The 15,004-nt window shown below is 40.7% G+C and overlaps 1 protein-coding gene across 4 annotated transcripts in view; it reads right to left on the bottom strand.

Moving 5' to 3' along the window:
* The window catches only part of MED12L (mediator complex subunit 12L), a 330,953-nt gene that overhangs the window by 13,240 nt on the left and 302,709 nt on the right, over positions 1-15,004 (bottom strand). For all 4 annotated transcript variants that reach the window (XM_079921179.1, XM_079921180.1, XM_079921177.1 and 1 more), the window contains 4 exons: positions 12,903-12,992; positions 11,003-11,235; positions 9,443-9,599; positions 6,711-6,788 (listed from right to left, as the gene is read on the bottom strand). In XM_079921179.1, the coding sequence (XP_079777305.1) occupies positions 6,711-6,788; positions 9,443-9,599; positions 11,003-11,235; positions 12,903-12,992 (558 nt within the window). The remainder of the gene's footprint in view (positions 1-6,710; positions 6,789-9,442; positions 9,600-11,002; positions 11,236-12,902; positions 12,993-15,004) is intronic.

Below are 15,004 nucleotides of genomic sequence, written 5' to 3' on the forward strand. Positions count from 1 at the left end.
CCCTTTCTGAAAAAGCACTAGCTTCTGTTCTAAGTTAGTTTTGTCACTTAGGATCACACTTTTCATAGCAGTGACCAACCTGCCTATAGGGGTGTTGATGACCACGGTCTCACAAGGCCCAGCTGCTGTTGTCAACAAGGAAACAGACTGACAAGGGACTAGTCAAAAACAGTGAATCAACTGCAAATGGCTTTCGAGGTCCCCTGCATTCAACCTCCTCCTCCAAAGCTTCCCAAACTTCTCATATTTCTCTTGACCTCTGTTACGTGTTAAATTATGTCCCCCCCTCAGAAAAAAAAAAAGATATGTTGGTGTCCTAACCGTCAGTACCTCAGAAAGTGACTTTATTTGGAGATAGTCTTTACAGAGATAGTCAACTTAAAGTGAGGTCACTAGGGTGAGACCTGATGACTGGTGTGCTCATAAAAAAAGGGAAATTTGGACACAAACACATATACAGGGAGAATGTCAGGAGAGGATGATAGGAAAGATCCGGTGGTGTGTCTACGAGCTGAGGAGTGCCAGAGATTGCCAGTAAACCACCAGAAGCTAGGGGAGAGGTATGGCTCAGGGCTCTCAGAAGAAAGCAGCCCTGCCAACACCCAGATCTTGGACTTCCAGCCTCCACAACTGTGAGACCATACATTTCTGATTGTTTAAGCCACACACTTTGTGGGACCTCGTTACGGCAGCCCTGGCAAACAAATACAACCTCACTAATGCTTCTACTACTTTCCATTTGACAGCTTCCGATGATTCTAAGCCATCTGGTGGCAGGAAGCAAGCCTGGCATGTCATCGCTGTGCTCCATGACCTTGGGCAGAGGGCCAGCCTCCACTGTACATACTGAGTAAGCACTTGTCAACTTGTGGATGTCACCAGATAGCAAGAGGGCAAGTCATGAGGAAGGTGGTGGCTGTGTTAGCACCATCCCTCCTCCCTTGAGACTTCAAGAAGGGCAGCTGTGAATGAATCAGAGCTGGCATCTCTTCAACAGCTGGCTCACCACTCCAGTCTCCAGCAAAGAAACAAACAGAGAAGGAAGAACACTGGCCAGTAACAAAAGCTGGATCTGCTGGAGATGTTTATAATAAATATATTTATAACATCTATAATAAATCTTAGAACTAATAAGAAAAGGAACAGTACCTAATGATAAAAAGAAATATAATACTTTTGTTAATATTGCTGAGGCTCTGTGGTATTGCTCTTCTGAAGATATACAATTAGAACTTTTTTCTTATACTTCTATTTTCTTTTATTGTGAGAAGACAGAAAAAAAAAGAGCAACAGAATACATATCAAAATATCCCCAGCAGCACTATTTTTGCAACTGGAAACAATCTAAATGTTCAACAGTAGGTGGTGTGGCTAAACAAGTAATAGCAGAGCAAAAGACAATGGACTGACTTCACAGCTGTTCAAAATTACAAACATGTGGACTAAAAGGATATATAAATAAGTATGCTGTAATAAAAGTATGCACAAAAAAGAAGAATTATGATAATACAAAAATCCAAGATCACTGACCATCCCTATAACTTCTAATTCTGAAATTACCTGAAATCTATCACTCTAAGTGATAAATTAGCCCATCTTAAGACTTACGACATACAACATGCCTGCCTTTGTACAAACAGCTGCTGCCTAGATTATAATATATTGCTCTAACACAATCCTACCTTAAGAAACAGGAAACATCTCGAATAAACAACCTAACCTTGCACCTAAAGCAATTAGAGAAAGAAGAACAAAAAACCCCCAAAGTTAGCAGAAGGAAAGAAATCATAAAAATCAGATCAGAAATAAATGAAAAAGAAATGAAGGAAACGATAGCAAAGATCAATAAAACTAAAAGCTGGTTCTTTGAGAAGATAAACAAAATTGATAAACCATTAGCCAGACTCAGAAAGACAAAAAGGGAGAAGACTCAAATTAATAGAATTAGAAATGAAAAAGGAGAAGTAACAACTGACAATGCAGAAATACAAAGGATCATGAGAGATTACTACGAGCAACTCCATGCCAATAAAATGGACAACCTGGAAGAAATGGACAAATTCTCAGAAATGCACAACCTGCCAAGACTGAATCAGGAAGAAATAGAAAATATGAACAGACCAATCACAAGCACTGAAATTGAAACTGTGATTAAAAGTTTTCCAACAAACAAAAGCCCAGGACCAGATGGCTTCACAGGCGAATTCTACCAAACATTTAGAGAAGAGCTAACACCTATCCTTCTCAAACTCTTCCAAAATATAGCAGAGGGAGGAACACTCCCAAACTCATTCTATGAGGCCACCATCACCCTGATACCAAAAAAAGACAAGGATGTCACAAAGAAAGAAAACTACAGGCCAATATCACTGATGAACATAGATGCAAAAATCCTCAACAAAATACTAGCAGACAGAATCCAACAGCACATTAAAAGGATCATACACCATGATCAAGTGGGGTTTATTCCAGGAATGCAAGGATTCTTCAATATACGCAAATCAGTCAATGTGATAAACCATATTAACAAAGTGAAGGAGAAAAACCATATGATCATCTCAATAGATGCAGAGAAAGCTTTCGACAAAATTCAACACCCATTTATGATACAAACTCTGCAGAAAGTAGGCATAGAGGGAAGTTTCCTCAACATAATAAAGGCCATATATGACAAACCCACAGCCAACATCGTCCTCAATGGTAAAAAGCTGAAAGCATTTCCACTAAGAACAGGAACAAGACAAGGTTGCCCACTCTCACCAGTCTTATTCAACATAATTTTGGGAGTTTTAGTCACAGCAATCAGAGAAGAAAATAAAATAAAAGGAATCCAAATCGGAAAAGAAGAACTAAAGCTGTCACTCTCTGCAGATGACATGATACTATACATAGAGAATCCTAAAGGTGCTACCAGAAAACTACCAGAGCTAATCAATGAATTTGGTAAAGTAGCAGGATACAAAATTAATGCACAGAAATCTCTGGCATTCCTATACACTAATGATGAAAAATCTGAAAGTGAAATCAAGAAAACACTCCCATTTACCACTGCAACAAAAAGAATAAAGTATCTAGCAATAAACCTACCTAAGGAGACAAAAGACCTGTATGCAGAAAATTATAAGACACTGATGAAAGAAATTAAAGAAGATACAAATAGATGGAGAGATATACCATGTTCTTGGATTGGAAGAATCAACATTGTGAAAATGACTCTATTACCCAAAGCAACCTACAGATTCAATGCAATCCCTATCAAACTACCACTGGCATTTTTCACAGAAATAGAACAAAAATTTTCACAATTTGTACGGAAACACAAAACACCCCGAATAGCCAAAGCAATCTTGAGAATGAAAAATGGACCTGGAGGAATCAGGCTCCCTGACTTCAGACTATACTACAAAGCTACAGTAATCAAGACAGTATGGTACTAGCACAAAAACAGAAAGATAGATCAATGGAACAGGATAGAAAGCCAAGAGATAAACCCACGCACATATGGTCACCTTATCTTTGATAAAGGAGGCAGGAATGTACAGTGGAGAAAGGACAGCCTCTTCAATAAGTGGTGCTGGGAAAACTGGACAGGTGCATGTCAAAGTATGAGATTAGATCACTCCCTAACACCATACAGAAAAATAAGCTCAAAATGGATTAAAGACCTAAATGTAAGGCCAGAAACTATCAAACTCTTAGAGGAAAACATAGGCAGAACACTCTATGACATAAATCACAGCAAGATCCTTTTTAACCCACCTCCTAGAGAAATGGAAATAAAAACAAAAATAAACAAATGGGACCTAATGAAACTTCAAAGCTTTTGTACAGCAAAGGAAACCATAAACAAGACCAGAAGACAACCCTCAGGACGGGAGAAGATATTTGCAAATGAAGCAACTGACAAAGGATTAATCTCCAAAATTTATAAGCAGCTCATGCAGCTTAATAACAAAAAAACAAACAACCCAATCCAAAAATGGGCAGAAGACCTAAACGGACATTTCTCCAAAGAAGATATACAGACTGCCAACAAACTCATGAAAGAATGCTCAACATCACTAATCATTAGAGAAATACAAATTAAAACTACAATGAGATATCATCTCACACCAGTCAGAATGGCCATCATCAAAAAATCTAGAAACAATAAATGCTGGAGAGGGTGTGGAGAACAGGGAGCACTCTTGCACTGCTGGTGGGAATGTAAATTGATACAGCCACTGTGGAGAACAGTATGGAGGTTTCTTAAAAAACTACAAATTGAACTACCATATGACCCAGCAATCCCACTACTGGGCATATACCCTGAGAAAACCATAATTCAAAAAGAGTCATGTACCAAAATGTTCACTGCAGCTCTATTTACAATAGCCCAGAGATGGAAACAACCTAAATGTCCATTATCGGATGAATGGATAAAGAAGATGTGGCACATATATACAATGGAATATTACTCAGCCATAAAAAGAAATGAAATTGAGCTATTGTAATGAGGTGGACAGACCTAGAGTCTGTCATACAGAGTGAAGTAAGTCAGAAAGAGAGAGACAAATACCGTATGCTAACACATATATTTGGAATTTAAGAAAAAAAAATGTCATGGAGAACCTAGGGGTAAGACAGGAATAAAGACACAGACCTACTAGAGAATGGACTTGAGGATATGGGGAGGGGGAAGGGTAAGCTGTGACGAAGCTAGAGAGAGGCATGGACATATATACACTACGAAACGTAAGGTAGATAGCTAGTGAGAAGCAGCCACATAGCACAGGGAGATCAGCTCGGTGCTTTGTGACCGTCTGGAGGGGTGGGATAGGGAGGGTGGGAGGGAGGGAGACGCAAGAGGGAAGAGATATGGGAACATATGTATATATATAACTGATTCATTTTGTTGTAAAGCAGAAACTAACACACCATTGTAAAGCAATTATACTCCAATAAAGATGTTAAAAAATTTTTAAAATATATATATATTGCTCTAAATATCAAAATAAGACACTATGCTTCTCAAGGCAGCTTTTTAAAAATTTCTGCTTAAAAGAAATTAAAAAGGCATAAAAAGCCTAGTGTGCATTTTACTATGCATTACGATTACCGTGGATGAAGGTCTTTGTTTCTCTGGAACTACTTTCCTATGAATACACTGGGAAACAATCGTGAGCCTGACCTCACTGACCCACTCAGCTCCTGAGATGGAAGTGTCTTAAGCCAGTGAGGGAAATACAACCTAGTGCATTAAAACATGTCAATACTGTCTTAGAAGTCAAAACTGAATGTGCGATATATACTCGCTACACACCAAAAATTATGAAATATTTACGACACTATTAGGAGAGTAGAAAGGTACTAAATTCTGCTGTATGAGACATGCTTAATTCCAGTGGAGCATGGGGACAGGGTCTCCCCTCAGTTCTGCATAAGCTGATCCTCTGCTTCCAATCATAACGAAGAAGCCTGAAGGCGACTTCTACCCTACTCCTGTAAATTTAACTTCGTGACGGAATCAAATGTTTATTTTTTTATCCTACCCAAAATAACGATTACATTTCATGATAAGGAAGAATTTCCTTAAAAATGAAGATCAAAATGGCCAAGGCAGAGGCTTATAAAATATCCTCAAGGTGTCCTATTCCAGTCCTTTTTGGGCATTCTCAGCCCTTTACCACCTAACTCTACTCTATCCCTGCTAATATACTATAGCCCGGGCCATACTGTTCCTTCTTTACTAGCAAACTGAAAAACCATCTATCTTTCAAATCCTGTCCTGGAAAGAGTCTACGTCAGTATTTTCCAAAGCGTGAGACACATGCAGTAACACGGCTCATCTTAGGGGTGGTACTCACTCAACTCATGTTGCTGAGCTCCCTGCAGAGTCGGTATTTATTTTTACAGATATTTCCAATGCGTGACAAGGGATGTGACCACTACCGCTGAGAGTGGTGATCAAATGCTTCTTTTTAGAAAACATTTGTTTAAGGAAATAGGAAAAGAGGCAATTTAAAGACAAGTAGCAGGTAAGTAATAAAGAAGGGATATGGCACTAGCAGAAGTAAGAAGTACTGAGGCTTGGACCACGTTGACTGGTGCTATGCATATAACATTTCGAAATTTGACTTACAAAGCTACAGAAGCAAATGATAAGATTACATGAAAATTTCATGAAATTATATGAAATGAATTACCTGAAAATTCTTGCAGCAAATGCTAACTGGCTAGACTCAGAGTTTCTTTTACATCAGTAAAGTAATATGTTAGAAAGTACTCTCATGCTCCTTTGGGATTATAGTGAAAACTCAAAGCCAAGTTAAGATAATCTTCTAAACATATCCATACTAAGTTATCATTCTAACACTGTTTAGAATAAAACTTGGTTTCTCAATATAAATATTTCGTCCACGGAACGGAAAAGTCCGAAGAAATTTAAAGAGGAAAAATTACATAACCTACTGAACCCCAAATATTTATTTATACCTTCTAGGAAAACAAATATACTGACTACAATGGTAACACAACCCTACTCTGATGAAGTGCTGGGGAGAAACGGCTAGGGTATATTTAGGCTTTTTCAGTTCTTAACAATCTCACAGGACATGAAAAATGCAATCTGCCTTTAAAGAACACCACCAAAAAAAAAAAAAAAAAAAAAAAACAAAAGGGAAAAAGGAAGAAGAAACCCACATGTTTGGTTTCAGAACACCAAGCCTTACCAGAGGCTGCTGGGGCTGCATGGTTTGGAGACCGAGGGTCTGACCCTGGGGCTGCGAGGACTGCTGAGGCTGCTGCATCTGGAAAGAAAGAAAAAGAATTATACATGTGAAAATAGGAGGTTGACGTCCGCCATTCCAGTTCCCTCCCCCCATATGCCTTTGATCTAATTAGTCTGCTCCAACAAGGATGACGCACACCTGCCTCCTCCGTCTTTGTCTTCCCAAATATATCGTTCCTCCTTCAAGGGCAAGACCTAAATCTCCTCTGTGTGCTTCCAGACTACTGCAACCCCAGGGATCTCTTCTTTGCTAGTCACAGTGTTCACAGTCTAAACCACCCTACACTGTCCAGGGACATGCTTTGTACTCACTGTCTTAATTCATTTCATGCCATTTGCCCTTCCACATATTTCATTCCACCTTACGCTCTCAAGTGAGACAAGGACTGCTCGCTAGTTATCTTTTCGTTCCCTATGGTACCCAGAGGAACTCTTGAATTTAGATTTTTTTTTTAAAGGAAGATGTAGATGTGAGAAGTTCTGGCCTAAATTACCAGCATAAAATCATAAATTGTGTCCGTGAACGCTGGCTCAAATACATGGCTCTTGGAAAACACTTGCAAGTCACAAAAGAAACACAGACTAGACGTCCACCAGGGGGAACATCACAGAGGAGAGGAAAATATTAAGAGGTGGTTTGTCTCAATGACCTTTAAAGTCTCTTCCACCCTAACGCTTCATCTCGAGGATGACAGCACCAGACTTCTTTTCAGCCTCTGCATTTTTCCAACTTGGTTTGCATACTGTCCCTCAAATTCTTTGTCTTCTTTAGGGCAAGGTAAGCAATAGTTATTGCCAGAAGGCATTTTTCATTAAGTGACAAGGGTCATGGATTTGGAGTCCTAGCTGAGGTGTGGGCAGGCCACTGCCAACATGGACCAGAAACACAGCGACTGCAATAGGAAGCCAATTCTCCATTGGGCTCTCTGTGAACCCTTTCAGGAAAAGTCACCCCAACTTTGTAATTATTAATCTGTTCCTTTATGGAGGTAGTCAGTCACCAAAAAAGGAATAAGTATAATTCGGATGCAGAAGCAAATCATTTTTCCTTATCTCCCAGGAATGTGTTGGTAATGCAAAACTTATCAGAAGGACACACCATGTTAATTGGGATAAAAAGTACACATTAACCAATAAGGAAGGTTTTCAAAATTTGTAGCTTGAAAACAATGCTAGTGTAAGAAAGGAAGTGGTAAATAAAAAAATAATGTAGTAACTTTCCTCGGTGATCTGGAAATGAGAAATTTTAAAACAGAGAAATATAAATATCAGTCCTAAAAAGCTCTGAAACATATACTTAGCACTTGGGGAAAAAATTATTTTAAGAAAATATCACTATGAGTATTAACAGTCATAATAATGGTAAAATTACCAAATGGGTGCTTGAGTTGCATTTTCATATTTAATTTTCACTACACATTTAAGAGGTGGGCACTATAATTAGTTCCATCTTATTCATGACAAAATTAAGGACTAGAGGGTTTTTGACCACGCTGGAGATTTTATATATGCAATGTGTGGGATTGGCCATCTATAGGCCACACTCCCTCCCAAACCAATTACCATATGTTGTTTAATTTTGTGATACAGTTCTTTCCACATTTTAACAGGCAAAAACTGGGATGCAATTCATGGCATCTTATAACTATGAAGCCCAGTTTTGTTGAAGATTTATGGTGGCTTTGGTCTGTCAAAGTGTTGGCACTGCCAACCAGAATTTTTTGGGTCACACTGAATTCAGACCTCAAACCCACTTGAGCTAACGGTTCAAATATTTTCTTCCCACCACCAGTGTCAAGGTTGAGACATGCAAGTTCCTTTGCTGTCCCTTTCTGCATGACAGGTTTATTTCTCATTGACCTCATACAAAGAGTATGGCCCTTGGGTGCCCCAGTTCTACTAGAGTTCCCATTCTCAGTGCTGCTTTCTTTTCCTTTCTTAGAAATACACAAAAGGACAGTGCATCTCAAGTTGGACTGTTGATGAGATTAGAGTCCACTGTACAGACTCATCAGGCAGTTTCCAACCCAACAACACAGGATAAGCTTGCTAATAATAAAGGCAAATGGAACAGATAAACCTAACAGCCTATATTCCCTAAACAAGGGAGGGAGAAGCCGGAATGTGTTAAGGGGAGGAGCCCTTTATCTAGGAGACTCAAATATTTATGACAAATAAGTGAAGGACAGCTCTCTGGATTCTACCAGAGACAGGATGAAATATTCCTTTGAAGTATCCTACCTACATAACTCCAACTTCACAGCCCAATCAGACTAGAGGTGTTAAACAGAAAAGTTTTTGGATCACAGACCCCTCTAGAAATCTGAACAAAAACTCTGGACGGCTTGACTGTTTCTAAAAAATACACATGTAAGAAATTTTGAACTCAAATTGCATGGCCTCTAGTCGAACAGTGACTGGGGAAGCTGAGGCTTACACTCCTAAGATAAAGGCATCCAGCTACCCTCCCGAACCTTTGTGAAAGGGCAAGGATGGTCTGCAAAAGGTACTCTTCTGTCCGCGACCTGGCAGATGCACAGAGAAAGGAAGACCCCTGCCGAACTGGAACTAAATTACCCCAGTTAGGTCCCAGCAATTAAAGTCTGAAGTGTCTGTTATTTCTTATGACCGCTGAGGACCCCACACACATTGCACTCACTCCCAGCTCCATACCTGGAGGGGCCTCTGCTGCTGTCGCACCTGTGGCTGTCTGGGCCTCACTGGGTCCTGAGACAGGGACACCGAGGGAAGGTTTGGATGCACGGAAGTCAGCACCGCATCCAGTCCTCCACCCACCAGAGGGCTCTGCTGAAGCGACTGATGATTCAGTCTGGTCAAGAATAAAGAACTTGTTTTCAGGCCCAAGCATACTGTCAAATGTTTATCATCAGTGCCACTGGCACACTGCACACACTCACAAAGAAGCCATCATGTTCAGTAATCACTATGTACAATTCAAATGCAATAAAGACCAGTGGTTAAGGTAACCTAGATTCCCAGGGACACATGGTATCATAGGTCTTCAGACAGCAAATGGCACAGGTGGGATTTAAACCCAGAACTTCGGGGCTCTGAAGTTCAAGTTCTTAGGCAACGTGCTATGCTGCCACTTATTAGACAAATAATAAACATGGTGCATGTTTTCCAAATTCATTTATTTTCCCAAATGTGTTACCAACGACCCTGCCAACTTTCCAAACAGTGATTACTAGAGTTGACCTGCAATCTTTGATGGTAACACACGGGAGTCCAGCTGCCGTCCACTGTAGTGCAGCAATCTGCATGAAACTGAGTTCTCCTAGACCCACGCCATCCAACAGAACTTCCTACGGTGACCGAAACGCCTCCACCTGTGCTGTCCAATGAGATAGCCACTGGCCACCAGGACCAGCTGTATCATTTCTGGGTCTCAGTGCAAAACAAGAATGCAGGGCTCTCTGATCAAAAATCAGTAAGAATTTCAAGCGGGTGACAATAGAGCATTACAATCAACCATGCGGGTCTTCTAAACACAGTGCCCTATGGGACTGCGCAGGTCACACACCTTCAAAGCTGGCCCTGCTGGCCACATGTGGTTCATGAACACTTGACATGTGACTAGCGTGACAGAGAACTGAGGAGCTTTAACTTAACTTTAATTAGTCTAAATTTAAACAGCCCACGTGGCTGGCAGCTGCTATAATGGACAGTGCGGTTATACGCTATGTACTACATCGACAAGATCCAATTAAAGCAAAAACGGAGTAAGAGTCTTTTCATGATCCGGTTTTGCCAGCCATTCCTGAGGTGGAAAAGGTAGAAACTAAGATATGTGACAAAAGTGTTATGGGCACCGTGCACAACGAGTATTGCAGATCAACATATTCTAGTAAGGCACTGCTAAGGATAATCAACAATTTTTAATCTTAGATATTTATTGCCAAAAAACCTTTTTAAAAGAGGAGGAAAAAAAGAACATTGGAGCTAACATGGTGGTATCATTGAAAAATATTACACAAATACTATGGGAGATGTGAGTCAAACAATAAGGGACTTGAAAGGAATAAACGAGATGGGGCACTGCTTCTTTTGAACCACAATCTGGATGCTGCTGAAGATGAGATGACGATGAAAATTATATGCAAATAGGCAAGCTCATAGGAACAATTATAAAGCACCATGTCCTAGAAGAAGCACGGTAAAGGCGAGAATTTGAGTGTCCACCACTGCCATCATTATTTCCACATGCATCACCTCTGAGAGCCACTCAGGGGCTGCAGGTACGGCGACGCCTGCTGCTGAACGTAGCCACTCGGCGGCTGCTGCTGCATCTGTCTGAGTCTTTCCATTAGCGCCGGGTTGGAATGCGCAGCCGGATAGGTTCTGGAATTATAGGTAGGAGACAGGACCACGCTGCCAGCCTGCTGCTGAGGGGTCTGCTGCAAAGGCATCTGCGTTCCGTACATCGTATAGCCCTGGGGCATGGTCTGCAGGCAGGCACAAGGAAGGAAGTCAATGTTTTGATTTGCCCCCAGCTTTCCTATCGCTAAGATATCGAGGGCAAAAACAAAGCCAGGAGGAGCCCCCTGAAATTCGCCGTTCTCAAAGACTCTTTTTAACTCAAAATACGAGGAAGAGCACTCTGGAGGCAGAGAGAGGAGCCCGAAAGTTATACAATGAACTGTTTGTATAATGATTCACCAGAAATTTCAATTAAAGAGCAAAAGGAATCCTCACTTGGTTAAGAGATCAGTTTTAAGCTCAGTTGCTTATTTTGAGGAAAGGAAGGGCAGGTTTCTGCACAGAAATAATCAGGCAAGCATCTCTACCTTTAGTGCACAGATGGCATCAATGTTCAACAGATCCCAAGCATCATTAATGTTGTTTCCAAAATTAACCAGAAGAGTTACTCATGCTCAATGTAAATTAAAATCATGGAGTACACTTTCCTTATATGTAACTACACTTCCTTGGATCTAATGAATTTGTCTGTAGTAACCAACCAGTTAACAAGAACAACAACAACAAAAACAATCAATTACCTTAACCAGAGAATAAGGGTGTCATTGGTGACTATTCAATAATCTCTAGTTCTGGTTGGACTGCAGCCTGTTTCAGCACTCTACCAATAATCGTTAATATATGAGTGGCTGATTCTCCAAATCTTGACACCCAATGTAAATGAAAAGCTTCAGGTTCTGCTGCGTCACTATCTACAATTTACAGAACAGAGTGCTGATTAAAATAGAAGAGGACTGCTCTTCAGGTCCTCAAAGTACCACATTTTAAGGTAGTTGAATGGCTCTGACTTGGAAGACAGAGTGAGGGATGATGACCTTCCTGCAGGCAGCGTGCAGGGATACAGGCTGTGTGGCTCGGTGCCTGTGAAGGCCAACCTTGGCCTTCCTTTCAGCTGTGGACACAGTATGAACCGCTGGCCTAACTAGAGGCCCTGCCAACATCCCTGGCCTCCTGATTATCCCTCCCTGAGAGGGATAGAGTACAAAGTTATGGAAGCAGAAATGACAAAACTATTAGAAAAAATAGCACAAGATTTGCATCATATTAAGGCAAATCTATCATTTGCTGAATAACTACTGTGTATCTATCTGGTGCTTTGCTAGTTCCATAGGTTGTCTTAAATCCCCACAATGTTCCTCTCTATTTTACAGAGAAGGAAACCAAGACTCAGAGTAACTCGCACAATGTTACACAGCTTGTAGGTTGTCAGGAGTTTTGTCAAGGTCTGATGCCAAGGCCAATTATCTTCTTATTCTACCATGATTCCTCTTCGAAGCTATCTTTGAATATCATAAATTCAATCATGAATTACATCATTATACATTATAACATAAGTACCCTGGTTGGGACTGTTCCTCATTTCAATATCTACCATCATCATTAATAGAAAGGTATGAACTGATATTTCTGATTCAAGAATTTCCTAAAATGTTTCATGCCCTTTAATCAATCCTGAGACTTGTTTAATAATCACTGGTAAAGCTTTGTTTTTGAAATGTCAATTATAATCTATAAGCAGAAGTGACTAAGTTCTATACCCCATGAGGGAATTGATACCCTACTTACCTAGTTCCCCCCTTCAAATAAAGAGCATTAAAAATCCCAGCAGCACCTACAAAGCAAACATGGGTACCTGTGCTTGCTGCAGACCTGGATACTGGGGGAGCTGAGGGGAGGGCCGTGCTTGAGCAGCAAAGAGAGCAGCCTGGTCCCCCGGCTGGCCCTGGAAGACAAAGCCGAGGCGGCTCTTGATCATAACAGCAAGGGCATGATCCGAGCTCCTGGTTAATTACCCCCAAAACCCCTGACACCGCGCCCTATGTGAGAACAACACTTGCAGATTCTAACCTGCATTGAATACTATTTCTCATCAATTTCCTATTAACAGTAGAGATTGCTGCACTTATTATTTCTTCCAAAGACGACTACAGATGTCCCCAATGATCATACATATATAAACACAAGCCAAAATAATCAATGGTCTGCTCATCAGAGAGGCTCTGAGTCAGCTTTCCTGTACACTCCAGGGTACAGATGTCCCTCTAGAGTAAAAGGCATGAGTCTCTAAGTGTGAAATCTGAAACCACAGAGTTGCCTCATCCTGTGCCCATAAAGTAAGAGAACACGTGGTACACGCAGATGGCATATACTACCTTCATGACTTTTTAATGATGTTTCTTCAGAGGGACCTAAAAATTGCCTATTTAGCCATGTATGCAAGGGATGAATTTGGGATCTCTTATGACTCTAATAATCAATTAAAATGTATAATAAGTTAATATCAAATACAGTTCTAACCAACTACAATGTAAAATAAAACCAATTAACATCTGTTCACCAGTCTTAATTTAATACACGTTTTGGCCTGAGGAAAAATAAATATATTCCTAAGAGCAGCTGGATGTATTTTACATTTTGGCGGCAGAACCTATTTCATGGAAGCTTGCGGTATTAATCACAGAAGGAGGCCAAGCTTCCGACCGCCCCTTGGTTTTTTCAGGACTTACTAATAACGAAGAAATGGGGTTTATTCTAGGATATTTCACCACTGTTTTATATCACAGATGTCCTCGTTTTTTTTAAGTGCTAAAATACAGTTATATTAAAAACCAATTTTAATGTTCTGGGAAAGTAGTGCAGCTATTTCTGGCAGGGAGAAAGGTATAAACATTTAGCTTAAGAGAGAGAACACCAACCATTATTAAGCATCTACTATGTGCCAGGGACTGGGCTTCTTGTTCTTATTCCCATTCTCTCACAGGAACTCTGCAGGGAGGGGACATCATCCCCATTTTCTTCAGGTAGGAAAAGCCAGGCTCAAAGAGCCTAGGTAGCTTAGCGAACTCACCCAGCTAGACCTGGCTAAGCCATGAGCGCTCAGGTAAGTCTGCCTCCAAAGCCTAGGGTTTCTTCCATTATGATGAGATGCCTCCATATGTGATATCAAGGATGAAAATATTTAAAACTTCATTTGGTGCTTATTCTTAAGGGACACAGAGCCTTGTAACCTCACCCCAGTAAGAAACCAAAAGGAGACTCTTTATTAAGACTCGTTAATGAGATTTTGAAATGAAACGTATACATCGGACGGTGAAGCCTTTTCTCTGATCCCCACATAAAATCACTCGAGGGCAGTTAAGAAACTTCGGCCTCTCCGAAGGTGGCTCTCCACCCATACACGGACCAAACACAAACTTCTGGGAGCATCTGCTATGGTATCTACATGTAACAGCTTCAACAAGAATCTAACTTTCCAGCGTAGGGTACCATGAAGATACTCTGAGCCTTTAGCTGATTAATCTAAGTGCAATTATATCCCTATTTGCTTAAGTCTAAGAAAAAGAGCCCAAACTCCCTCTAGGAGAGCTCATGCCACGGGAGTGTGGCTATCTGGAGCCTACAAGTATTGCCCCAAAGTATCCAAATGGCCCTTGATCCTCCAAACACTAAGCCAGGGAGTCACTAAATCAACCAGATCTTTACATGCCGCTCCTCGACTTGGTGCTCCCCAACAGCATTGTCCAAGGTCCCTGAAACATATACTGCTGTGCCTCTTGGTGGGGATAAATATATGTATATTATCATTTTTACAGAAGAAAAGAAAAATGAATTATTTCTGTGAGTTAGAATCTTGAGATCCCTAAGTAGTCTAAAACACCCAGGCCCTTTTTTGCCTTGGAGGGAAACAAGATGCGATGTGCCTGTGACAGAGGCATGCGGATACATAAAACAGAT

This window comes from Stenella coeruleoalba (genome assembly GCF_951394435.1).
Source record: "Stenella coeruleoalba genome assembly, chromosome: 5".
NCBI classification, from domain to species: domain Eukaryota; kingdom Metazoa; phylum Chordata; class Mammalia; order Artiodactyla; family Delphinidae; genus Stenella; species Stenella coeruleoalba.